Source organism: Barbatula barbatula (genome assembly GCF_947034865.1).
Source record: "Barbatula barbatula genome assembly, chromosome: 7".
Classification (NCBI taxonomy): Eukaryota; Metazoa; Chordata; class Actinopteri; order Cypriniformes; family Nemacheilidae; genus Barbatula; species Barbatula barbatula.
The window spans coordinates 25,046,053-25,071,202 of NC_136770.1; the positions used below are offsets into that span (position 1 = coordinate 25,046,053).

At 39.6% G+C, this 25,150-nt stretch overlaps 2 protein-coding genes across 4 annotated transcripts; one reads left to right on the top strand and one right to left on the bottom strand.

Annotated features, from left to right (window-relative positions):
* Positions 1-154: 154 nt before the first annotated feature.
* pacsin1b (protein kinase C and casein kinase substrate in neurons 1b) lies at positions 155-15,187 on the top strand. 3 transcript variants are annotated; one of them, XM_079459746.1, is made up of 10 exons: positions 155-245; positions 9,215-9,337; positions 9,821-9,977; positions 10,092-10,327; positions 10,668-10,823; positions 12,031-12,206; positions 12,450-12,570; positions 12,665-12,795; positions 12,869-13,059; positions 13,142-15,187. In XM_079459746.1, exons 2-10 carry the CDS (start codon positions 9,278-9,280, stop codon positions 13,249-13,251), a joined length of 1,338 nt encoding a protein of 445 aa, XP_079315872.1. In that variant the 5' UTR covers positions 155-245; positions 9,215-9,277; the 3' UTR covers positions 13,252-15,187. The 3 variants fall into 3 exon arrangements, with proteins under 3 accessions (XP_079315872.1, XP_079315873.1, XP_079315874.1); XM_079459747.1 differs by lacking the exon at positions 155-245 and adding an exon at positions 3,842-3,934; XM_079459748.1 differs by lacking the exon at positions 155-245 and adding an exon at positions 8,027-8,187 and having other exon boundaries at positions 13,142-14,981.
* A 127-nt stretch (positions 15,188-15,314) lies between these two features.
* On the bottom strand, positions 15,315-24,350 carry spdef (SAM pointed domain containing ets transcription factor). Its single transcript, XM_079459650.1, has 7 exons — positions 24,251-24,350; positions 24,095-24,165; positions 18,441-18,894; positions 17,345-17,542; positions 17,178-17,225; positions 16,963-17,097; positions 15,315-16,365 (listed from the first exon to the last, which is right to left on the bottom strand). Exons 3-7 carry the CDS (start codon positions 18,886-18,888, stop codon positions 16,187-16,189), a joined length of 1,008 nt encoding a protein of 335 aa, XP_079315776.1. The 5' UTR covers positions 18,889-18,894; positions 24,095-24,165; positions 24,251-24,350; the 3' UTR covers positions 15,315-16,186.
* Between the last annotated feature and the right edge of the window lie 800 nt (positions 24,351-25,150).

A 25,150-nucleotide genomic window follows, 5' to 3' on the forward strand; every position in this document is an offset into this window, starting at 1 on the left:
GTAAATCACTCGAAGATTTAATTTCTTCGGAAATAACACACATGTAGCTCAATGTTTAATTTATATGACAAAAAAAAACAAGATTCAAAATGTCGCGCGGACGCTTCCGTGAACAGACAGAATGAATCAAGTGAACCGCTCAAAGGAACCGTTTGACCGAATTGAGTCGGACTCATAAGCGTTATTGTGTTTCACTGGTGTGGAGGATTGTGTCGCCACATTGGATTGTCGTTCATCTGTATTTGGTATGTCTTGATGCATGCTTTCTCAATTATACTGTTTATTATTGTTATTTACTTGTATTCGTGATAAACACCAATGATTTGCGCAGTTATAGTGTATGCGCGCGCGCGCTGCGGCTTTAATTCACACGCGCGTGTTTCATACCCGAATAAACCAAAAGCGCGTTCTGCATTCTGCATTATAAAGATATATGTGTTTCTTTCTGCATACACACTGTAGACACTTTCCATAGATTCGCTTTCTAGAGAATCGCTCATAAGGTCTAAAGGGCATGTAGTCATTTGTCTTATTCAGCCGAGAACATCAAATTGATGATTATGTTATAAGTGCATGAACTGATCATTCATTCTGCATTTATGGATCCGTCACAAACGGTTGTTAATAGTCTTGTTTGCTATTTAGGGTTTTGTACACTAACAAGTACTATTGAACGTTTACACAATCCTTCATAATCCAATAATAAGTGCAGACAACTATTTTCATAATGATAACAGTTTAATCAATATTTCACTAGTTCAAGTTCAAGTTATTTATCTATAAAGCACATTTAAGCATGGCCCAAGGCAACCAAAAGTGCTGTACAATTGTCATAGCATAAGAAGAAAGAGATTAAAAAAAGGCTATAATAGAAAATAGTGTGCTTGAAAATAATACCTTTATTGTCAATATTGAATGTTTTTAGCGTTTATGAACATCAGTGTGAATGACGCGTACTTGTTTCAGAGAGATACTGAACAAGGGAGCCATTTAAGGACACCTGTTCATACACAGCAGACCATTTCAGTAAAAGCAATTCATGTTGCTCCCCGGAGAGACGATCCCTTGCATGATAAACTTAAGAGATCTGTTTCATTAAATGAGCAGCGCTGAAGTCCATGCCGCAGTGTGTTATTGGATTAGAAAGTGTCTGGTGGCCTCAGTTATGTTATGTGGATTGTTGATGTCTCCCATCTGTCCATTATAAATAAACATGTGTGTGTGAAACTTCAGTGTTCATTCATTCTTTCATTCATTTATTCATGTCGAGACGGCAGATGTGTTTCTGACTGAAGTCAAAGGTGAAATCCTCTCATTGAACTGTCCAAGGTCCTGAATCCCCTTTCTACCCCGTCACCTAAATATCTGCCCTCTTTCACTCTCTCATACTTTAGCCCTCCAGCAGGGAAAATTCTGATTTCATGTTTATTTTTTATGCTTTTATATGGTTTTTGAAGAGTGTTGTTCATCTTGTATACGAAGAGTTCGTTTTAAATATTTGTCAAAAATCATGTTTTTTTATTGTTCATTCCAATTCAAATCAATCAAACTGCAGATGTTTTGTTTTGATTTAAGCCATAATGACTCAGAAAAAACATCCAGCAAACTAACACAATAAAACACAATAAAAACATGATTTTAGATATTTTGAACCAAAGTCTTCTTTTGTCTTGTTGTGAATCTGTTCTGCAGTCGTTCAGTAAGATCGGGGAGACTGTGTGGATACTTCCCCCAAAAATGAAGATTCTGTCATCATGTACTCTCCTTCGAGTCGTTCCAAATGTATATATATATATATATTTCTATCCTTTGATGAACAGACAGATTTTGCCCCCATTGACTCCAATAGTAGGAAAAATACAACAGTGGTCAATGGTGTCCCAGAATTGTTTGCTGTCCTACATGCTTTAAAATATCTTTTGTGTTTAACAGAACAAAGCAGATGATAAAGTGCAACTATGGGTGTTTGGTTATAAGCATTCTTCCAAATATAATTTCTCTGTGTTCATCAGAACAAATAAATATATACAGATTTGGAACAACTGGAAGGAGAGTAAAGGATCATTTTTTGGGTGGAAATCTTATTCTATGATCTTCAGCTAGGATCTGGGGTGTATTTTCAGGTTACGTTTCAGTTTCAGATTATGCGGCAGTGTGCCAAGAGGGTTAAGACTTTCAATGCTTATTTGGATTTAAATGTACAATAATATTTGAAACGTTTCTCATTTCAATACGGCATAAGGCGTATTAAATGCTTAGATTTTTATAATTCAGAGCAAGTTCATGGTCAACATGTGTCAATGTAAAGGTCAGCAGGGGTCACGTCATGACCTGCTTTAACTTGATTGGGGTCGAGAGTCACGCTCAGAGGTGTAAATCTAACTCGTTCCTTCTATCACTTAAGTTACTACCCTCACGAGATTCAAAGCAGTGTCTGGTTTACAGTGCTCATTTGCATCTTTTGATTTGTGTAGTCTTGTTTGTAATCTAAATGATGGTGATGGGCATCAGACTGTATTCCAGTACTCATCATGAAGATTAAAAGTAGGCCATGACTTATAAAACGTATTAAAGATGACAAACTTCTTGTGTTTAGAGTGTTGTTTTGAGCAATCGTGCCCATAAGAGCAGTGTTGTTTATTAAGGAAGCAAATGTAATATTGAGTTATTCACACGATTAAAATCACTTTTCTTGTGTGAATGGAATCAGGATGTGAATTCAAACCCCCATTTTTGATACGAGCACCACAGCCCAGTGTGTTTGGGTTTGTTGATCCAGAGGTCTGACATGATGACGTCTTTTAAAGAAGGATAGATTACACTGTTCCTTGAAGCTTCAGCTAATCCATGAAAGAAGATCTCTGCTGTGTGGGATTGCTTGGATTTTTATTGAAGGTCATGTGTGTCTGAGCCAGAGCGGATATCAGCTGATGTGACCTTGCTTTAACACACACACACACACACACACATGTTTCTACTACAGAATGTGTGTCAAACTGAGCTCAGATTGTGTATGAGTGGGACCAGATGTGTGCGTGTGTGTGTTTAGATGTTTATTGTGTATAGATGCACATGAGAGAGATTAATGTTGAGCGCTCATTTCATGTGACCAGCGATGTTCATTTCTCACTGTTTGTGAGATTGAGTTTCATCTGCGAGAGCGTCGAGCTGTGAGACGGCTGTGAAGCAGAGGAAGAAATCTGGTTATTTAGACACAGAATAAAAGAAGACCTGCCAATCTCCCTTTGGGTTCTGAGGAGTGTGAAGAACTGAATTTGAACTCATCAAACAGAGACGGAATAAATAGTTTCATGTTTTGGAAATGACGAGTGAAATGAAGGTTGAGTTAGTGAGAGAAATTCTGAAAGTTTTTATTACCAAGATTCAGGGACATGTTGTGTGTTTAATTGTTATTATTCTATAGTATATATTCATTCTTGATCCTGGGCATGTATATATAGATGTTTGCTGTAGACCGCCGGTCTGGTCAATGAAATGAATCGTTTCTTTCCACTGCTTGCTGAATAACATGAACGTTTAGCATCATTTCAGCACATTCAGTATTGAACATGTGTTTCACTTTCAAACGTCTGTTTCAAACACACATCATTATTATACTGTAAGCATGCACACTTCTAAAAGTGCATACTTTGCTGGTCATAGCGCAATGAGGTTTTTTTCTGATGAGTGGTAAATAAAAGCGTGTGGATTTAAGATACTGGGGATGTGTTCATGTTGGATTGTTCGGGTTAAAGATTGACCGTCTCTCAGGGTGTGGTTGTCAAAGTTCAGTTCAATGGATGAACACGCGTGTGTGTGTGTGTGTGTTGTGAGTATAGACACACCTACTGATCTAACATTGATGTGTGTGAAGAGTATCCTGTGTCACCCGCAGGTCCTGGAACATCTGTTTTTTTAGGGGGCTGTTTTCCAGGTGAGATATTATCTTATGAACAAATACATCAAACATCGTACAACTATTTCATGTTGTGTACTGAAATGTATAATGTATGTGAAGAGTAAATGTCATTACACCTGCAACAACATGTTTGATGACAGAAAAGAAGGAAATCAATTCCATTGTTCTTTTTAAATATATTTACACAGATTTGTAAGGTTTTTAATTTGCTTGTTATGACAATTTGACACACTTTACACCCACATTTGTATAACTGTAATGCATTACGTAAATGTATAGAGTGATGTAATGCATTATAATTGGATGTAGATTTTAAGTGAAATGTTGGCTGTTGTGTGAAACTCGTCTGACAGAATGTGTTTGGCGTTTCTCTCTCATCTGGCTCTTGGCTTTATGTTTGTGTTTATCAGCTCTGTGTACATGCGAGTCCTGCGGGGCGGATTGTCAGAAACGGTCTGAGTGTGAACATCGGTCCTGTCACGCTGTAAACATTTGAGATGATGTGTGTCTGTACTTTATTAATAGCAGGCTGTTCTGGGAGGTTTACAGGGTGTTGAGGGTTTTCTAGTACATTGCCTCATAACCTGTGAAGCCCACCTCAGCTCTCCATGATATTCTGGTGTCTCATGGCTCGTATATGGCTTTTTAAAAACATTTTGTCATGACATTTGTTTTACAGTATGAAACCCAGAGTAAATGTGAAATACTGTAGATATCGGAAAACATAAACGTGTATTATTGTCGATCAAGGCAAACATTTATTTCTCTGCATGTTCATCTCTAAACGACGACGTGCATTGCATGATGCTGCATCTAAAGCCTGAGAGTAAAAAGTGCTGCGTGTTTCAGGTTATATGACCTGTGACGTGACGTATGTGATCCTGCCGGCGCTCTGAATTATTGATCACCCTGAGCTCTGTTTTAACATCATAATCCTGCATCTCTTGCATTTTCAACAGCAAATCTCTCCAACGCGGGTCATTTAGAGCTTTATAAATAAAGAGAATTAGACAGGTTAAGAGCATTATTTCTGCCAAACATAGAACAAGATTTAAGGATATTATATTCAGAACAATACGCATATTCAGTTGGCTGGGATTTTGGGCTCATTTCCTCACTTTTTTTGGCATTGATTCTGTTCTAAACTGGAGAACGGCTTTAAATGACTTCAGCAATACATTAAGAGAACTTTAACACAGCTGGGAGTACAATGGCAAAATGTTGCCCAGGTGGAAAAAACACTGGAGTATACGTCAGTATTTACTATAGTAAACTGTGGTCAAATTTCTAGCTACTTATTATTGATGTAGTATGGGTAAATATATACTACAGTATAAATTGCAGTTTATTAATTCAATGAATACTACAGAACACTCTAGTATACATGAACAAATGCAGTAATTACTATAACATACTAAAGCAGACTAGAGTTTGCCATAGTAAATAATAGTGAATTATGGTTTGGTGTTTTATTCACGTGGGAAGCTTGAATGATGGGTGTTTGAGATTACTGCAGTATTGTGTGTGTGTTTCTCGTGCGGGGTCGGTGTGTTGGCTGTCATTGCCGTTATTGATCCCAGGTCTCAGGAGCGCCGCAGTGAAGTTACTGCAGTCATTCTAATGCACATATACAACACTTTAACACTTTCTAAACGCCTCGGTGGGTTTTTAAATAAAGTATTCAGCCAGCTGTTAGCTCATAGGATGTGCATCAAAGTGAAATCCTGTGTCATTCTCTTGTGTCACATCAGTTCTCTACAGAAGATATGAACATGAAGCAACAAGAATTTAAGAAATGTTTTCAAGTATTTGTTTCCAGAAGCAGTGAAAAGGGTGTATATAGTTCAGTTCTGCAGGCTGCTTTTGAACGCTGGTGGGTTGAAGTTGTGCAGTGAAGTGTCAATCACTGCACATCACAGCACTGCACATCTTATACTGTATAATACATCACTGCAAAATAGATCACTGCACATGATATACTATACAATATATCACTGCACATCACATACTATACAGTACATCACTGCACATCTTATACTGTATAATTCACCACTGCACATCACATACTGTACAATACATCAGTGCAGATCACAGCACTGTACATCACAGCACTGCAGATCACAGCACTGCACATCACAGCACTGCACATCACAGCACTGTACATCACGGCACTGTACATCACGGCACTGTACATCACAGCACTGTACATCACAGCACTGTACATCACAGCACTGTACTTCACAGCACTGTACATCACAGCACTGTACATCACAGCACTGTACATCACGGCACTGTACATCACAGCACTGTACATCACAGCACTGTACATCACAGCACTGCAGATCACATCACTGTACATCACAGCACTGTACATCACAGCACTGCAGATCACATCACTGTACATCACAGCACTGTACATCACAGCACTGTACATCACAGCACTGCAGATCACAGCACTGTACATCACAGCACTGCACATCACAGCACTGTACACCACAGCACTGCAGATCACAGCACTGTACATCACAGCACTGCAGATCACAGCACTGTACATCACAGCACTGTACATCACAGCACTGTACATCACAGCACTGTACATCACAGCACTGCAGATCACATCACTGTACATCACAGCACTGTACATCACAGCACTGTACATCACAGCACTGCAGATCACAGCACTGTACATCACAGCACTGCAGATCACAGCACTGTACATCACAGCACTGTACATCACAGCACTGCAGATCACAGCACTGTACATCACAGCACTGTACATCACAGCACGGTACATCACAGCACTGTACATCACAGCACTGCAGATCACAGCACTGTACATCACAGCACTGTACATCACAGCACTGTACATCACAGCACTGTACATCACAGCACTGCAGATCACATCACTGTACATCACAGCACTGTACATCACAGCACTGTACATCACAGCACTGCAGATCACAGCACTGTACATCACAGCACTGCAGATCACAGCACTGTACATCACAGCACTGTACATCACAGCACTGCAGATCACAGCACTGTACATCACAGCACTGTACATCACAGCACTGCAGATCACATCACTGTACATCACAGCACTGTACATCACAGCACTGTACATCACAGCACTGCAGATCACAGCACTGTACATCACAGCACTGTACATCACAGCACTGCAGATCACATCACTGTACATCACAGCACTGTACATCACAGCACTGTACATCACAGCACTGTAGATCACAGCACTGTACATCACAGCACTGTACATCACAGCACTGTACATCACAGCACTGCAGATCACATACTATACAATACATCACTGTACAATACATCACTGCACAATATTGTGTAATACTATACATCCCATCCTGTGTAAAATTGTGTCCTACACAGCCCAGTGCTGAACGCTCCACCTTCAGACTTTGAACAAAGATTGAGATAAGTTATCTTAACAGCATTCCTTCTAACATCTGTAATATCACATTTCATTCATCACAGTCATGATTATTCAGATGTGGTACAAAATTAGATTTAAACATGACCAGGTCAACATCAATCATGAAAAATATATATCAATGTTATTTATAGGGCTTTTTTGAGATGTTGCTTTACAACAAAATGACATTTAGAATAGATGTTATTATTGCAGTGTTGATGAAGATGTAAATCAGTATTAATGACTGTAAAAAGAATTGTCTGATTATAATGTGACTGTCACACAGCTTTTAGACAATAAAATGTGCCTTGAAATGGTCACATAGTGAATTCTGAGCAGGCAGATCCATACTCTGTTAAACCCACTTCAGTTGACTGCAGATTCTCAAACCAGTGAAACTGCTCAGTCTAAATGAAACTAGTCTTTGAATTCATTACACTGTACATTATGTTTTGTAACTAAAAATGCAGACCTTGTTGTGTCCTCCTTTACTTGATCTTTCTCCTCGATTATTATTATTCGTTTCTCGAGGTCACATCATGATATTCTCTTTGTTATTGTTGTGTAAATGCGATGGAGGTAGAGCACTTCATATTGATCTCAGTGATGTTTGCCTTTCAAGACACACCGAAGCCTTAAAGACGAATTCACATCCCCCCCCCAACCCCTCAAGTCAAATGTGACACACACACACACACACACACGTGATGTGCTGTTACTCTACAGCAGATGTAAAATGTGCTGGAGGTCTTTGGAGGAGCTGTGATTGTTTCTGAAGGGGTCTCGTGCACGTGTGTGCCGTGGTCCGTCGCAGGGGATCGGTCGGGTAAGCCTTTTGTTGTCTTTCCTCTTTTGTCTGGATTGAATGAGAGTTTTGGAGCCGTTAGCAGAAGGACACTGATGTGTGTGTGACTCATCTCAACAAACATGATCATGTGCAGCTGACGTGTTTTAAACATGCTGTAATCTGTGTTCTGTTGGCGTGTTCATCGAGTGTGTGGATGTATAATTATATCATAGAATATGAAACGTGTTCCATGAGATTTGTTGTTATTTTTCATGATCTTTTATGTATTTATCTCGGTGTAAATATAGACACCGTTTGCTTTCAGTTGATTTAGATTTGAGATTTGTCTCTGTATTTGGCATCACATGTTTTGCTGAGCAATAGTTTTAAAGCTCATAGACTCTCACAAGTCTTTTGTTTGGCATGCCAATAAAGAGCCATGTGCCGTGTTGAAGGCTCCGCCCACTTGCCCCTCCCCTCCGTATGAAAGGATCAACAAAACACATCACCAGAATAAAGCCAAAGGTCATTTCATTCATATAGAAACTCACTCTTGTCTTTCTCACATCATTTCTGACATGTTTGATTGCTTTTGCTTTTGTTTCTTCTCTCAGCTGACCCAAATATTCCTCGGCCCCATCACCCTATTTAAAAACGTCACCGTTAGCCAATCGTTTTCATATGACATCATGCACTCTTGTGTGATAATCCCAGCAGAATAAAATCATCATGATCAGGTGAAGTGCGGTCTGGAAAGGAAAAATCAATGAAGCATTTTGTTAAGATGAATGATGTGAGTGATGCAGAAAGACATTTAAAGTGACAGTGTGATTTAATCACGATACAGAGTTTGTCTCGTCCGGACGGATGACGTCATTGTGTTCACAGACGGGCCTGTTCATGATATTTCTGTGTTCATAAGGAATGGAAGTTAAAGTCAGTAGCCGACAGTTTCTTACAAAATCACATTCGATTGTGTTTAGTTTGGGACTGTGGCATACTATTTATACCTTAAGTATTTATGAAAAACATATTCTTAAACAAACAATCTTCTGTTTTTCTGCAGTCCATGGTGAATTTCATTTGTTCAAGTCTTTAGCTTCAAGTGTGCGCCGCCAAATCTCACATCATGTCGGGAGCGTACGATGAGAGCGCCATGTCCGACGAGACCACCGACAGCTTCTGGGAGGTCTGTTTGATTTCTCTTCCCTTGTGTAGAGATTGTGTAAATGTCTTTTGTGTATAAACATGACGCTGTTTTATTGTCTGCAACTGTGTCTAGTTATCTCTGTTTGACCTTTAACCCTCATCAGGTCTGTCATTGAAAGGGTCAAAGAAACATTATATTGATCAGGATGATGTCAACACAATGTGAAATATACTTCAGCGAAGTTCCCTTCAGTTTAAACATTAGAGTTTCTGGTGAAGAACTACATTACCCATAATACAACGTTTTCACTTCTAATCAAACTTGCTTTCATTGATTCATCTCAAAACCAGTTGGTTTGATTCAATGCGTCCGGTCCTTTATTTTAAAGATGTTTCTCATGAATAAAGTGAACAGAAACACATGAGAGAGGTCATCGCTGTGATCTATCGAACAACAGATAACCGATCTCTGGTTCTGTTCTAATATCTCAAAGAGATAAACAAAGAGTTTGTGTTCTTGCAGGTCGGGAACTACAAGCGTGCAGTGAAGCGGATCGAGGACGGTCATCGTCTCTGTAATGACATGATGAACTGCATACAGGAACGTGCCAAAATAGAAAAAGCGTACAGCCAGCAGCTCACCGACTGGTCCAAAAGATGGAGACAGCTCGTGGAGAGAGGCACGCCAGGAGTTATTTCTGCATTCCACAAATCCTACGGGTGAATGTTTTCTAGTTTCTCTTGACCTCACGTTCTGTTCTCTCTCTCTCTCTCTCTCATCCGTTACGTCACAGGACCGCAGTACGGTACTCTAGAGAGAGCCTGGCTGGCCGTGATGACGGAGGCAGAAAAGGTGAGCGAGCTGCACCAGGAGGTTAAAAACAATCTGCTGAATGAGGACCTGGAGAAAGTGAAGAACTGGCAGAAAGATTCTTACCACAAACAGATGATGGGCGGCTTTAAAGAGACCAAAGAGGCTGAAGAGGGCTTCAGAAAAGCTCAGAAACCCTGGGCCAAAAAACTCAAAGAGGTGAGACCGCTTTCTCTTTCACAGCTCAGTGCTCAGTTGTGTTTCATTGAAGTCTCACGGAGATAAAACAGAGCAAGACATGACAGTATAATCATAACAACACAAAATGAATGTGTGAATGTGATGAGAAATGTTTGAGTTCATACTGAGATCTTCAATAATGTTGACTTGATCTGAGCTCAGTTTGACACATCTCTGAAGACAGACACATTTCTGACTCTTTTTCTCAGGTTTCCATTTAATCTCATTGATGTCTTGGAGAAATAATCCCCTACATGATTTGACTTCATGTGCTGAGTGAATGACTTAAACTGACCTTCTTCTCGTCTTTAATCTGCAGATGGAAGCAGCGAAGAAATCATATCACATGGCCTGTAAAGAAGAAAAGATCGCATCTACAAGAGAAGCTAATAGTAAAGGAGAAGCATCTGTGACATCAGACCAACAAAAGAAACTTCAGGAGAAACTGGACAAATGTAAAAATGATGTTCAGAAGGTCAGACCGGAAAACATTCATGCAACATCTTTTAATAACTTGATTTCCGTTGGACAGATTCATAATTGAAAATCTTCATTAACGTATCAAATATAATTCAGTCACATTAAAAAATATTGAAACACTTGAGCCTCACTAAAATATACTGTAGAGACCGCGCGCGCCTGACCCCCAGTTAACTTCCGGTCGGTGTTTGGCTAGTGTCTAATAATATAACTATTTATATTTGATTTAATTTATGTTCATATTAATTAGTATTTTTATTTTATTAAATAAATGTGTAACACGGTTCATGTAAGGAAAGAAGGAGACGGGAACCGGCGAACGTGACAAAAAAATGTATAAAAAAAAAACAAATAACAAAACGACATCACGGTCGACTGCCGGCAACCTAAAGCCCAGGCCTGGTCCTCTCTCGCCCTTCACAGTGGTCGCTCCTCCGTGAGAGATGCAAGTTATCACTCATGTCACCGGCCTCACGCCGTTCCCTCACGGCTCTCGTCCCGCACCGCTCGTCACAAAACCATTTAGTTGTATGGTCATTTTATTAAATAAACTATTTCTTGAATGGGTCCTGCAGTTCGGTCGCATTTAAAGAAACTGTATGGTACACTGACGTCTAGCGCTTCTGCTCGGTTTCTATTGATTGTTATCAGAAATAATCTACCGGCGCTCTGTTGTTTGTGAATGTGTACCGGATGATCAAACATTAATTTATGTATGTCGTTGCATTGGATTTAAAAAGACATTCTGGGATATCAAAAGCTGATGTCATCAGTTTAATTGCGTACGTTGCGCAGAAAAGAGCAGACAGAGACACAGATTCAGATTCATCTCCCCAGAGCTCACTTTCATCTCACAGATACGCTCAATAAACATTACACAGCCTCTTCATTAACCTTCAACCTCACTCTCCATCCATTAGACACACTTTACATCCCAGTGGAGATCTGAGACACACACATCTTCATTCATGAGCTGATCCGTGACATCAAACTCGAATCGATTGACAAAACATGAATCATATGAAACATTACCATAGCGACTCTTGTATTTCTTATAGTAGTATTGATATTATGTTATAATAAACTTCCCTAGTAAACCATGGGTTCCCAGATACCGCAGTGTTTTTTGTCTGCCTGACATCGCATGACCATATGCTGTGTGTGTTGTCATGTGAGTTTATGGCGTTTGTTTTGTGTTTCAGGCCAAAGAGAAATACGAGAAGAGTCTGGACGAGCTCAGCGGTTGTTCACCGCAGTACATGGAGAACATGGAGGTGGTGTTCGAGCAGTGTCAGCAGTTCGAAGAGAAGAGATTGAACTTCCTCAGAGAGATTCTTCTTGATATCAAACGACATCTCAACCTCACCGAGAGTCAAAGGTGACATCTCTATTTACCATGACTTTACTATAGTAAACGCACCCTTACAATGCATACATTGAGTTCAACGGAACTATTGCAAGGTGTTTTTTTTAAACTAGCAACGCAATGATAAGTTTGATTCTAGGGAACACACACATTAATAAAAGACACATATAGACTGAAGTCATTTTGGATAAAAGCATCTGCCAAATGCATTCATGCCAAAGTATAAACGTTTATAAGTTACTCGTGTTCCTGCAGCTACGCCACAGTTTACCGTGATCTTGAGCACAGCATCACCTCAGCCAGCGCTCAAGAAGATCTGAAGTGGTTTAATAACGCTCACGGGCCTGGCATGCACATGAACTGGCCACAGTTTGAGGTACAAACCGCTGAACGTCTGTCACCACTTGCGTTCTCATGCATCTTCTGTTCCTCTAGTTCTCATAAGTCCTCTTGTCTCCTGTTCAAACCAGGAGTTCAATCCAGATCTGAGTCACTGCATAAGTAAGAAAGAAAAGGTTAAAAAGAATCCTGACGGAGTGACATTAACTCAAGTGTCTCAGGCTGGAGATCAGGGGACGCCGAAAGCAGGAGAGCGCGGCAGGTAAATCTGACGCTAATGTTTGAGACATGTTTCAGATGTTCTCTATGGTTGAGATGTTCTCTGGTGTCTTCAGCGTGAGCAGCAATGAGAAGAATCGGCAGTATTCTGGCGAATGGTCAGATGATGAACAGCCTCCCGCCGCTCAACCGGACGACGAAGTGAACGGAGGCGTAAATCCATTCGATGAGGACGGCAGAGGAGTGCGCGTGAGGGCTCTGTACGATTACATGGGTCAAGAACAAGACGAGCTGACCTTCAAAGCAGGTCAGAATCCTGAAACACAACAAACAATGTCACGCATTGTGAATCTGTGGTGTTCTGATGCTGACTGAAGTCTGTCTCACAGGAGATGTGCTCACTAAACTAGAAGATGAAGATGAGCAGGGCTGGTGTAAAGGACGACTGAGCAGCGGTCAGTTAGGTTTGTATCCCGCCAACTACGTGGAGCCCATTTAATTCTCTCATGCGCCTTAAAGACTTGTGAAGAATCCACAACAACCCGTTCCCTGCCTGACCCACCCGCACATCATCATTTCCCTCGGGGGACGTTTCTGTGCATCTGTGTGCAGTATTGTGATGCTGACGTGTGTAACATTCATGTACATCCGTGAAGCCTCGCATAGCAAAAATCAGCTATGCAATGTGAATTTGTTTCATTTTTATTTTGAAGTAAAATGTTCAGCGTTAAAACTTGTGACCCTTCGTATTACAGTCTGTTTTACTTTAGAGGGGCTAAACGAACAAAGAGGGCTTACACAGACATCGTCTAACATTTAATGAAAGACTATAAACATAAAGAATTGATTTTCACAAGAAAAAATATTGAAGTAGGTTATTTGAAGAGTTTATTTCTAAAATGAGATAACTCAACTTTTTAACGTTTTATGTTTTTGTATTGTGCAGTCCAATTCATATCAATCAAACCGCAGCTGGTTTGTTTTGAATGACGCCATAATAACTCAAACATACAGCAAACTAACACAATAAAAACATTGAAAGATTTAAAAAACTCATTTTGGAAATTAACTCTTCATTTTAATATTTACTAGAGTAAACTGTAGTACATTATAGTAAGGATTACACTTTGTGATTAATCATAGTGAGTAGATGAACTGTAGTCAATTCTCTAGTGTATTGTAATATTTATATAACAGTTTACAGTAGTAAATGCTAAAGTATACCACTGTATTTTTTTATGTGAACTGATGAATTGAGCACATTTCATGTTGGATTGAATGCAGCGACACGCAGATGCTTCATGAACTTAAGATGCCGTTGTCATGTTTCATTCAAACACTCTTCTCCATGTTTATTTCGTTGAATGTTTTGTAAGCTTTATCTGAAGAAACTCTAAATGACACACTGAAGGAAAATTTTCATTTGAGGAAAATACCCGAAAGAAATGTTCAAGAGAGAAAATGATAATCGTCTCATATCTTAAACGGTTGAATTTTCATTCTGGATTGAAATGAAACCATTTTCTTGAGGTTTGAAATGATGATTGAAAGTGAATGAATATTCCATTGGGATATTATTCTACTAACTGCTGATATAAGTTATGATTTCATGACTGTTCAAAGTCTGTTCAAATGCTTTTAAATGTTTTTCTACATGTGATCCGTGACAGATTCATGAAGTTCTGTTGATATATTCTGTCTTGCAGTAAGAGTCATGAATCTTGATGATGATGATGGATTGTGTGTTTAATGCTGATGGGATGATATGAGACTGTATATACCTTATACTGTATGTTTAGAACAGACCGATGTGCTCGGTTGATCTTCATGTGTTGTGAAGTTCACAATAAAACTGTGAGACGGACGGAGGAGAGTTCAGAGAGTTGAATTCACCAGCAGAGGTCAGCATCTCTCAAACCTCATCATACATCACATTCAAATCTGTAAAAACAGACAGAATCTGAATGGACATTTCGACACTCTTAAAGATAGAGGTCCACTAAGAGGTTGTTCACAGCGATGCCGTAGAAAATATATATTTTTGGTTCCACAAAGAATCCTCTCTTTCTTTCCTTCTTATAATCTGAAGAACCCTTTTCACAACAAAGAATGGAAACAGGTTCTTTGGCCGTTTAGACAAAAAAGGTTCTTCTACGGCTTTATTGTGAAGCATCTTGAGGGGTTTTTGCTGTTCATGACGTGATTTTGTGAGCATCGCTGATGGTGTACATCGCAAGTTTTGTGGTAACCATTATTTAGAAAAGCTTTGCCTTTACATCGGTAGTGGGTGGTTCCATTATTTTATTAGATTATCTGTTTAACTTGGTTAACTTCATAACTTCAAGGAAATGTTATGTCACATTAACTAAAAACACTTATGTTGAGAACATTAAATGAAAATATGAAACATTAACATATAAAAATCATGTTTGTTTAACAACTTTCTCTCTCTTTCTCACTCCATTATAATCTGAAGAACCTTTTTTGTTGTTCAGATGTTAAAGGTTCTTTATGGAACCACAGGGTTCTGGCACCGAATAACCTTTTGAAGCACTTTTTTTTAAATAAATAATATTTACTGGGTTGAGGTTTAAAATATTAGTAATTTTACTCAAGTTTACTACAGCCAAGTGAAACAGACAATACAGTACAACAAATAAAGATTTTTTTAATAAATGAATTGAGCACAACAGAATGAACACGTAAAAGGATTCTGATCCGTAATAAAAGAGTGAAACTGTTACTGAAATGTCTTCACAAGGAAACCAAAATAAAACACCAGAAACATACAGACTGATATTTGACACATGTTGCGGGACATCAATAATCATCATTTCACGGGCGTCACGTATGACGTATCTCAAGCGGTGTGTGTGTGTGTAAAGGTGAACATTCATCATTTCAGTTAAAGCTGAATTAACATTGGCAGAGTTAAAAGCTTTGCTCTTCAATTACTCACAAACCGAGAAAAAAAGTGATGTTTGCTGGGCGCAGGCCGGAGATTAAGACGAACGGGAAGTTTTTCCGCAGCAGATCATGGGCTGGGTAATGAAGGTTTGCTCAAACATATTCACACGCTCGCATGAACGTTCTGAATGTACATAAAGGTGCAAAGAGAAACAATATTTGAATGAAGGTTCCACCCTCTGTAGTGTTGACTAACAGGCAGACGCTGCGAGTGATCTTCTCTTCCTCTAACATACCCAAGAACCTTTCTTGTTTTTCACCTCATTAAACATCATTAATGATGTGACAGAATCGTCTAAAAGTAACAGATAAGAGCCGACACATCTGTAACACGAGTTTAAGGATATTAAATCAAGCACACTTGATGTTTAGAAAATGATTGACATCTTAAAGTTCTCTTGGTGTCTTTAATAAAGGTTGAATGAAATGTTGAAGGTTTGTCAGTTCAGAGGCCGTCCTCTCGTCTCTTAAACCGGATGAACAAACTGATAGACGAGTCTTTGAGAGACATCTGGTTTGCGGATGATGCCCTTCTTATAGTACTGGCGTATAGAACGACTGAGCTTGTCATAGTTCATAGCCGGCCGGTTCTTCCTCAGACCCCAGAGACGAGCCACGTGAGCCGAGTCCTCGATTTTAAAGATTCCTGTGTGAAAACAAGACAGCACCACATAGTGAATACTAAAAATAAACACTTTGAATAACACATGAAACTATTCAACCTGGATGACTATATGCGTTATACTAGTCGTGTTTACTTTTACTAAAAAATTTATTTTTATACGTTTAAGTTTAAATAGATCCAGTTTAGCTTTGAGGTGGAGTAAATAAAACATGTGTGAAACTGATCATAGACATTTACTTCAAAGATACTTCAAAAAAGAATTAAACAGTAGTATACATAAAGTGCAAAATAATAAATAAAAAGTAAACTATAAGTATGACGTTTAGTTCATTCAAAGAATAGGCTATGTGAAGTATAAAAGTTGAATGTGTGTATACTTCAAAGTGTGCTTTCATCAAGTTCACTTACTAGTTACGGTAGAAATCAAAAACACATTTGTTATTTTAAGATGGACAACTCTTACACGTAAGTACACTTAAAGGTATAGTTTTATAAACTAAAAAGTGGGCCGGTTTACTTTAAAATAGTGCACTTACAAGTATACTACTGATATTCGTTCCTATCTGAAGTATCCTTCAAACACACTAAATCTAATGAAGGTGCCGGTTGTGTTCTCACCTTTCTCTTTATTGAGCCAGCGTATACAGCGGCCGTAACTGTGAGGTTTGAGGAGAAGTTCTCTGAGGAACTGCCACAGATGAATGGGTTGACCAGAACAAGATGAATCCGCCTCAGACCACATCTCCTCTGTTTCTGTGGGATCACATCAGTGCTTATTGTAATAGCGCGGTAAAGTTAGGAGAGTGTTTGCAGATATAAAGCGTGAGCTGTACCTCTAATCCTGGTCTCTCCGACCGAACATCTCTCCTTCATCCAGGCGGCTGATGACATGACGGAAAACAAAACACACTCATGTTTAGAAATCCAGTTTAGAAGTTTTGTCAAAGAGATGTTCATTTTCTTAATGGGAAGTTATAGAACACATATTTTTGGCATGTACCTGATTTCCATATCTCCAGATGTGCGTGTAAGGTTTCGCTGCACTGCGGCGAGCGCTGACGGAAGTCTTCCTCGCTCATGGAACATAAATCTTTGCCGTCCAGGTCTTGGAAAGCTTTGCCCACCTGTGGAAGCCGGTAGAGATGCTCGGTCCACAGCAACCACTTCTGAACATTCCCACAATTCCACTCCATCGGATCTGAAACATCAGAGAGGAGGAGGAGTGAGTCAAACTGTCCTTCCAGGCCGCCGGGATTGGGTTTGTTTGGACAGTCTCCAAATGTTTTCAAACGTCTTAAAGAAAGTTAGATGAGGAGAGCGCTTTTCCAGAAAGCAAACACGCGAGACGGGTGTTTACACAAGGCGGTGTGACCTTCTAAAGCCGTTCGTTTTGGCACAACACCACGAAATCGACAGCCGATGATTTGAATTCAAGAGCAGCGATATTTCACTTTAAACCGCAGTGAATGAAATGTTGGATGTGTTGTGTTTTGCAGGACAGCTTGATGATTGTTGTGGTGATGGGAGGGGTTTGTATGTCCTGAAGGAACAAAGCTCACATCCAGTCTGTGAAACTGAGAGGATTACACAGATCCTGGTAGATTTACTTTCAGCTGCCCTCGGGCTTTCTTCACTCAATGCCTTTTCTAACAGTTTCTTTATGCGTGTTTGCACGGCTCAATAATAACTCAAAGCTGTCTCACATCGAGTGCGAACGGTGAACGATAACTTCTTCATTTGAATATGTGTCACTGTAATATTGACGTCTTTTGTCTTCCCGCTGTTACAATGCATCTTAATTAATTTCATTAATCATATTTTGCATACATTTCGGATCTCTGTGATATTGCTATGTCACGACTTGTTTGATGCATCAACTTCTTAAAAACAGAAATTGTTGAAGCGCATGAAGAGAATGGTGATTGTAGAGGTGAAATAATCTGGATTTGAGTAATTGTGATGAGTCGATATTAAGAATTCAATAAAATCGCAGACGTGACAAATCTGAGCTGTTGACATCTCTTCTCAAACTCTAATGACAGACACAATTGGGACATTTCAGAGAAATATCTGAGAAAGAAACACAAACATCTCACCTGGTGTGATGTTGAGAAGTTTACAAGCCGTCTCGATGTCCTTCAGAACTTCTCCCACCACCAGACTTTGCACCTGCTCCAGAGATCTCTCTTCTGCTTGTTCCTCGAGTGTAGGAGACAGAGGAGATGTTCCCAGACTCGGGCTGTCAATCACAGGACACTGTTCAGGTTCCAGTCTGGGCCCGCCGGCCACCGGCCCGCACGAGTCCGACAGCCTCACCAGCCACGTGGCGTCTTCTGTAAACAACATATCAAAGCAGGACAGATAGTGTCCTTGATGTCCGCGGTCTGAGGCGTCTGGACGAGGTTTGTGGTCGAGCATGTCTGACGTCTGCACTATTCCATCCTCACGCTTGAGAAAAGACAGCGGGCTCTCAGGGAAGCCGGCGGTGGAGCGCGGTAGCTGAAGAACTGAACTGTCCGTCTGGATTCGAACTGGACTGGCCATCGTCTCCTGCAGATCAAGAAATGAAAATCAAGCACCCGGATATAATAGGAGACAATCGAGGATAGTCTATCAATTCATTTGATTTTGTTTGAAGAAAGTAAAAACAAGCATACACAAGAGTTCTTCTACTCGCTTGCATCGCCAACAACACCACAACCACCTCAAGCTATTCCAAGAAAACTGTGAGTCTATGTGATGACGTTGGGGTCTTTAAGAGTCCCGGGACGCTCCGAAATGAGCATCGAGAAGAAAAAGAGCGTTCAGCAGGGGGGAAGCAAAATGGATTTGACTGAATCATTTACTTCTGGGTCATCTGTACAGAATGGCCAGTGACATCGGTGATTTTGAGGTCGGCTTTTAAGGTGCCGATGTGAGTCTCTTGTCTCCTGTGACAGCGGGAGTTTTTAATCAAACTGAAGACAGAGTTAAAGATGCTTGAGAGCATATCTGTAGTGCCAGGAGGCAGACGTACCTCAACAGACTCCCGTTACATGTTCCCTGGAAGACAAGTGCACTTTTTTCTGAGGAAACTGACGAGAAACGGGTGTTTACTCCTCCAAAAAGTCAAACATTTAAAGTCACACGCTGAGGGTCTCCAGGGTAAAAGTGAGCATGTACCCATGCGCTCAGTAAAATGATGCTTGTTTTATCATGAGTTAATATCCTTAATGTCTCAGTTATTTCTCCTAGACAATGATTCAATTAAACGGAGGACAAACTTTAGCTTTAGTCTCAAATTTCTCCAGAGAAAAAGAGTCAGAAATCTGATCAATGTGTCTGTCGTTAGACTTTGAAAAGAGATGTCAACAGTGTGTCAAAATGATTGAAGATCTCAACTCAAATGTTTCTCATCAAATCCAGATGATTTCACTTCTACAATCTACAGTCATTTACACCTCAAGACTCTTTATTTGTTTCGGTTTTCATTTCTGTTCTTTTTTTTGGTTGAGGAGAAACACCGGTGACTAAGTTGATACTTGAATGAAACACAACATATCTCCATCAGATCTCCAGAGCTATGAAAGAGAAACCTGTGAGCGATGGTCCCCTGGGGAAGAACTACACTGACGATGCATGATTCATAATACGTGAATAGTCCTGAGGCCACTGAGGACAGAAACAAGCCTCATAAATCATTAAGTGTTGTGCGGCGTGCTGCTTTGTGACGACATGTTGAATATTCATCACAGCATCTGTGAAACATAAAGTGATGTTTGCAGGTCTTCTATGATGATGGAATAAATATAAAGATGACATTCACAGAGTTCATTCACTCTACAGCTTTTCATTCAGAAGCATTTACATGTTGAAAAGAACCGCATATGCCGGTTAGGTAGGTCTTGAAGCATGGTAGCTGGTTTGTGCTGGTTTAAGGTGGTCGTGTGCTGGCTTAGGACCACCTTAAACCAGCACAGGACCAGCAACCATGTTTGAAAACCTACCTAACCAGCATATGCTGTTCTTTTCAACCGGGATTAAAATGAAATCATCGCCAGACCATTTCAGAAACAAGCACTGATCACAGACCTTTGAAACAACATCAAGACCTTTGGAGATCTGATGGAGTTCTCAGTTGAGTTTCGTTTGAATATCAACTTCTCTTAAAATCGCTCAGGAGAAATAAAAAGAGAATCAAACGAAGAGTCTGGAGGTGTAAATGAACGAAGATTGTGGAGGTCAAATAATCTGGATTTGATCAGTAACGGTTTGATATCGAGATCTTGAGTATTAGTTTGACACATTGATGACAGACACATTTGTCACATTTGGGAGTTTCCATTTGCTCTCCGTTTAATCTCATTGTTGTCTGGGAGAAATAACTGCTGTTAAGGACATCTCATCTGTGAGCACACAATTTCCAGTTTTTTACTACCTGGCAGTCTTCTTCAGTAAGCCTTCAGTCATTTTGAGGATTCTGTACGCGTTGTTATGCCGTAAACCATCCATAAAGGCACAGGTCAGTGTGGGTATTTGTTGGGTAATGTCATCTGTTCATATCATAAGTCAATATTTGCCCATAATCGTCAGATGGAGAATAAGAAATATTTGGTCATCAGTGTTCAGATTCTCGTGTCTGCCACATGTTCTCGGAGAGTCTCTGTTTGTACATTCATTCATAAAAGTGTGTGATGGCTCCACACCCAGCAGAGGAAATTACATTAATATTATTATTACCACGGTAAAAACATCACATTTATGTCTATCCTGCGATGCTGGAATGCAAGGTCAAAGTTCAAACCATTTGTCTCTCATTCTCTGTAAGTGTACACAAACGGAGGCTTTGAAGCTTCGGTGGGGTGAACGCTTAAGGAAATGAAGTTATCCTTCTTTAAGAATCCTTGTTTTCATCCTCCGTCCCCCCTGCTGCTTTCACCCCCCGCCCCATTATTCCAGAGTAAAGATGGAGGTTTGATTCATGTGCGAGGGGCTTAGTTTCAGTCTGTAAGCCGGTGTCCAGTCTGCTCGTAACAGCTTGCCGTAAACCCATTAGACAGGCACATTTAGTCATATTGACTGTGGACAGCAGATGCAAACAGGGATTAAACCCATGACTGAGCCTTAAATGAGTTTGGTTAAAGACTCCAGAATTCATTTTGGAAGGGTGAAGAGACGCACCGTTGGCCAGGTCAACTGCATTCAACTCTCAAGTGTTTATCAGCCTCTCACAATTAAAAAAAGAACAACAGTCAAACGGAGTAAAAATGAGAAATTAATGTGTAATATCTCAACTGTTTTTCAGAAACTGTGTTGAGATTAAATAAACATTCTATGGCTTCTCAGAAATCTTACACTTCGTCCGTCTTTAGGGTTTAAAAGAGTCGTAACAATGTCTTACATGTGCTCCGAATTGCCATGGAAGCAAATATCAGAGATTTGGATAGCACAGTCACATCTTATCTATTTTACACGCTTATTGAATGTAATAACACTCTTATTACCCGTTTATACATTTCAAGACTATCAAAACTCATCCTCTCAATTCTCATAACAGAGTAAACCATTCATTTTAAGAGGCAAAAAACTCCACATGATGACTTCTCTTCATCGATACGACTGAGATACGAAACACGATGACTTTGGCAGTTACAGATAAGCATCAAATGATAACCTCTTTGCTTACACTTCACGCCCAAGTAAAAAAATTAAGAAAACACGTTTTCCTTTCCTGGTAAATAAAGACACATTTTAAGTGATGGTGTAGATCAGGTGTGACGATGCAGTTAAACCAACATCAGGTTTCATGTCGTGTTCCTCATTAAACCTTCATGGCTGAGACCTAATGTGATTCTGTTAGAAGCCACAGGTCTGTAAGATTTCGTTTGAAAAAGAAAAATTACAATAAAAGCCAAACTACATCACTACACTACCCATAATCCACCCATCAGGGCTTCAGTTGCCACGGGAACAGGAAATGTGCCAAAGCACCCACAGCAGTGTCAAACACTTCCTTCGTTTATACATTGAAACTTTCTGTAAAACAAATGTCCTGCACAACATGTGAGTTCTGTGCGGTTCAATAAACATCTTACAGACTTTGTGGAATCTCAAAACAAGAAGAACTTCCATTTACAATGTGTGATTATTTTCTGACGCTGTTATGGATAAAGATTAATTATTAATGAGTGTTGTGCTTCATCGACCTCATGAACATCTGCTTTTTTTCTCAGCTTGTTCAGGACATAAAATATTTGGCAATCATTACATGCGTTTAGCGTGGAGTTTCCCGACCATGTGACTGATTTCCAGTGATGTGTTGAAGAATCATTGTCTGAATCTGAAAGAATCGCCAGGAGTGCCACTGACCGACCTTCAAGGTCAAAGAGGAAACCATCACAACCATATACAGTACATTCAACAAATTCTTCTTCCTGATGCCACAAATACGCCACGCTTCATGTTTTAAGCTTAACGTTCAGGGATCTTCTGATAATGTTGATAAGTCTTCTGAAGTCTTATCACACGAGGATGGAAATCTATGCGTTTAAAGGGACAGTTCAGCAAAACTTCTGTCATCACAACACAAAAGAAGATATTTTGAGAAATGTCTCAGTGGTTTTGTGTCAATGGGCTGCAGTGTTGTTTGGCTATTTTTCAAAATATCTTTTTGTGTTGTGATGAAGAACGAAAGTCATACAGATTCAAAATGACACGAGATTGAATACATGATGAAAGAATTCTTATTTTGAGATGAACAAGTCACTGGTTTCTGCAGCAGGTGTAAATATGTGAAAATTTAAATGACATCTCAAGACAACGAGTGAGACATTTGGCAAAAACTTCATTCCGTTTCCATTGATTTTATTCTTTCATTGTATGGAGAAAGATCTTTTGGGCCTTTTTACGATGGAAATCAGTCAATTTTGGGGATACTGGAGTATTTCTTTACGGAATAATTGACGTGTGCTGTGAGTCAAGTCAACAAATCCATTATGTGTTTAATGTTATTGACTTTATTACAGTCACAATAGTCTCTTTAGCCTTAGAGCAATCTATTGAAACTTTACACTTGCCTTTGGCGAATGAGCTTTTTCCTTCTTCTGAGCTGGACAACAGCCAATAAAAGTCACTTACACTTTTCCCTTCAGGGAGAAAGAAACAGTTTGTGGGTTTTTCTGGGGGGAAGCCAGATGAGAATCTAAGAGCTTCAATTTTTTGGTGACACGAATGTCTGTGAATGTGAAGCACAGGTGAGTGATGTCGCTTTGAGAACAGGTGCGCTCATATCGGCCTCAATTAATCAGAACAACGTTTACGATAACACCGAGTCTAGCACACCCAAATAAAACACTGCCTCTTCTCATGGGCAAAATAACACATGAACTGCAAGTCATCGAAACTATAATGACACAAACGCAAGTATAACAATTTTGTAGTGATTAAAAAACACACCACGGTTTGAGCTTCCCCGGGGGAAATGAATCATTACTACAAATAATTATATAGTAAAACAATGGATCGTTGTCATACGAGTTTTACTAGAAATTACAGCTCTATCCATGCATTCATTCTCACAACCATCTTGCATCACTTGCATCTCCGGATGCTTTTTAAGTCGCATCTATTCTGGACTCAGTTTTAAGCATTTAAACATATTTGACATTAGTTATGTGTCTCCAATCTCAAGGCACACTGTTTGCTTTTCTTTCTTGACAACAGATGAATGTTTCATGTCTTGACAGAGGATGAATATGAAGGTTAGGCTTACCTGTCCAGGTGAAGAGAGCGCTGCAGGTGCGAGATGAACAGGTGAAGATGATTCGAGGCCTGCGGTCCGTCCTACAGAATCAAGACGCTGTCAAATCTAACACAAGCGTGGATGTGAAGAAGTGCTATTGTTGAGACCTGCATTACTAACCCTTACAATGACTAACACTGCTGGTGACAACCTTCCTCTGGCCTGCGTGTGTGTGCGCGCGCGTGTGTGTGTGTGGGTGTGCACAAGACTTCAAGTGAGAGTATGTGAAGGAATGCCTGCTTCATTGACTTTTATACAGGCCTTATTAAGCTGAGCAAACATTGTCTCAGGGCTCTATGCATCCAGGCTTTTGACATGCACACCTCTGGACCACTAACCCCCCACCTGAAGAAAAGTGGCTCAAAATGTCTTATAAACAAGCCAAGATGAACATCTAAAAGTGACATAAATTGTTGAACGTCAAATACGTTTTTTATAGCATTTCCTTGTTTAAGGATTAAAATGGAAATTCACTAGAAATTCATGACACTTACATTTCCAGTCACCAATAGATCGAATCTTACTGAAACTGTGTTTGGATTTCACCAGAAAAGTTGTAAAAATGACATTTTGTTTAAAGAACAAAGTTGACGAGACGCAAGAGGTTGTGTTACATTGTGACGTTTACCACCATTACACACAATAACCTCACTCTTCACATTCTGAAACCTTTGCTTTTTCCAATTCTTATTATTCTCAATGTTTAATGATCACAAACACAACTATGCACAGCGTGACATGACATATTGTCAATTGCTTCGTATGGCTGACCTAAATTATATAGTTTAGAAAATAGAAGCAAAAAAGAGACAAAGGAAATCTGAAATAAAATAAAAAAAAATTAATATAGAGCAACGTGTATGTCCAAAAGTATTCATATGAATATATAATCTCATTCAAGAAGTTTAATTCTATGCCAATACCATGAGTGCTGCAGTGACATTTTGAAACAATAAAAAAATGAACGTTATCAATATATTTTAAGAAATAGGTGTGTGTGTGTGTGTGAGAGAGTTTGCTTGCGTC

What these genes read in the sequence shown, in the direction of transcription:
- pacsin1b (XM_079459746.1), top strand. Translation starts at nt 9,278, where the DNA reads ATGTCGGGAGCGTACGATGAGAGCGCCATGTCCGACGAGACCACCGAC. An exon ending in GAGACAGCTCGTGGAGAGAG is followed by an intron (nt 9,978 to 10,091) that starts GCACGCCAGGAG and finishes GTTACGTCACAG; the next exon opens with GACCGCAGTACGGTACTCTA. An exon ending in CGAGCTGACCTTCAAAGCAG is followed by an intron (nt 13,060 to 13,141) that starts GTCAGAATCCTG and finishes TCTGTCTCACAG; the next exon opens with GAGATGTGCTCACTAAACTA.
- spdef (XM_079459650.1), bottom strand. Translation starts at nt 18,888, where the DNA reads ATGGCCAGTCCAGTTCGAATCCAGACGGACAGTTCAGTTCTTCAGCTA. An exon ending in ACTTCTCAACATCACACCAG is followed by an intron (nt 17,543 to 18,440) that starts GTGAGATGTTTG and finishes CTGATGTTTCAG; the next exon opens with ATCCGATGGAGTGGAATTGT. An exon ending in TCTGGAGATATGGAAATCAG is followed by an intron (nt 17,226 to 17,344) that starts GTACATGCCAAA and finishes TCATGTCATCAG; the next exon opens with CCGCCTGGATGAAGGAGAGA.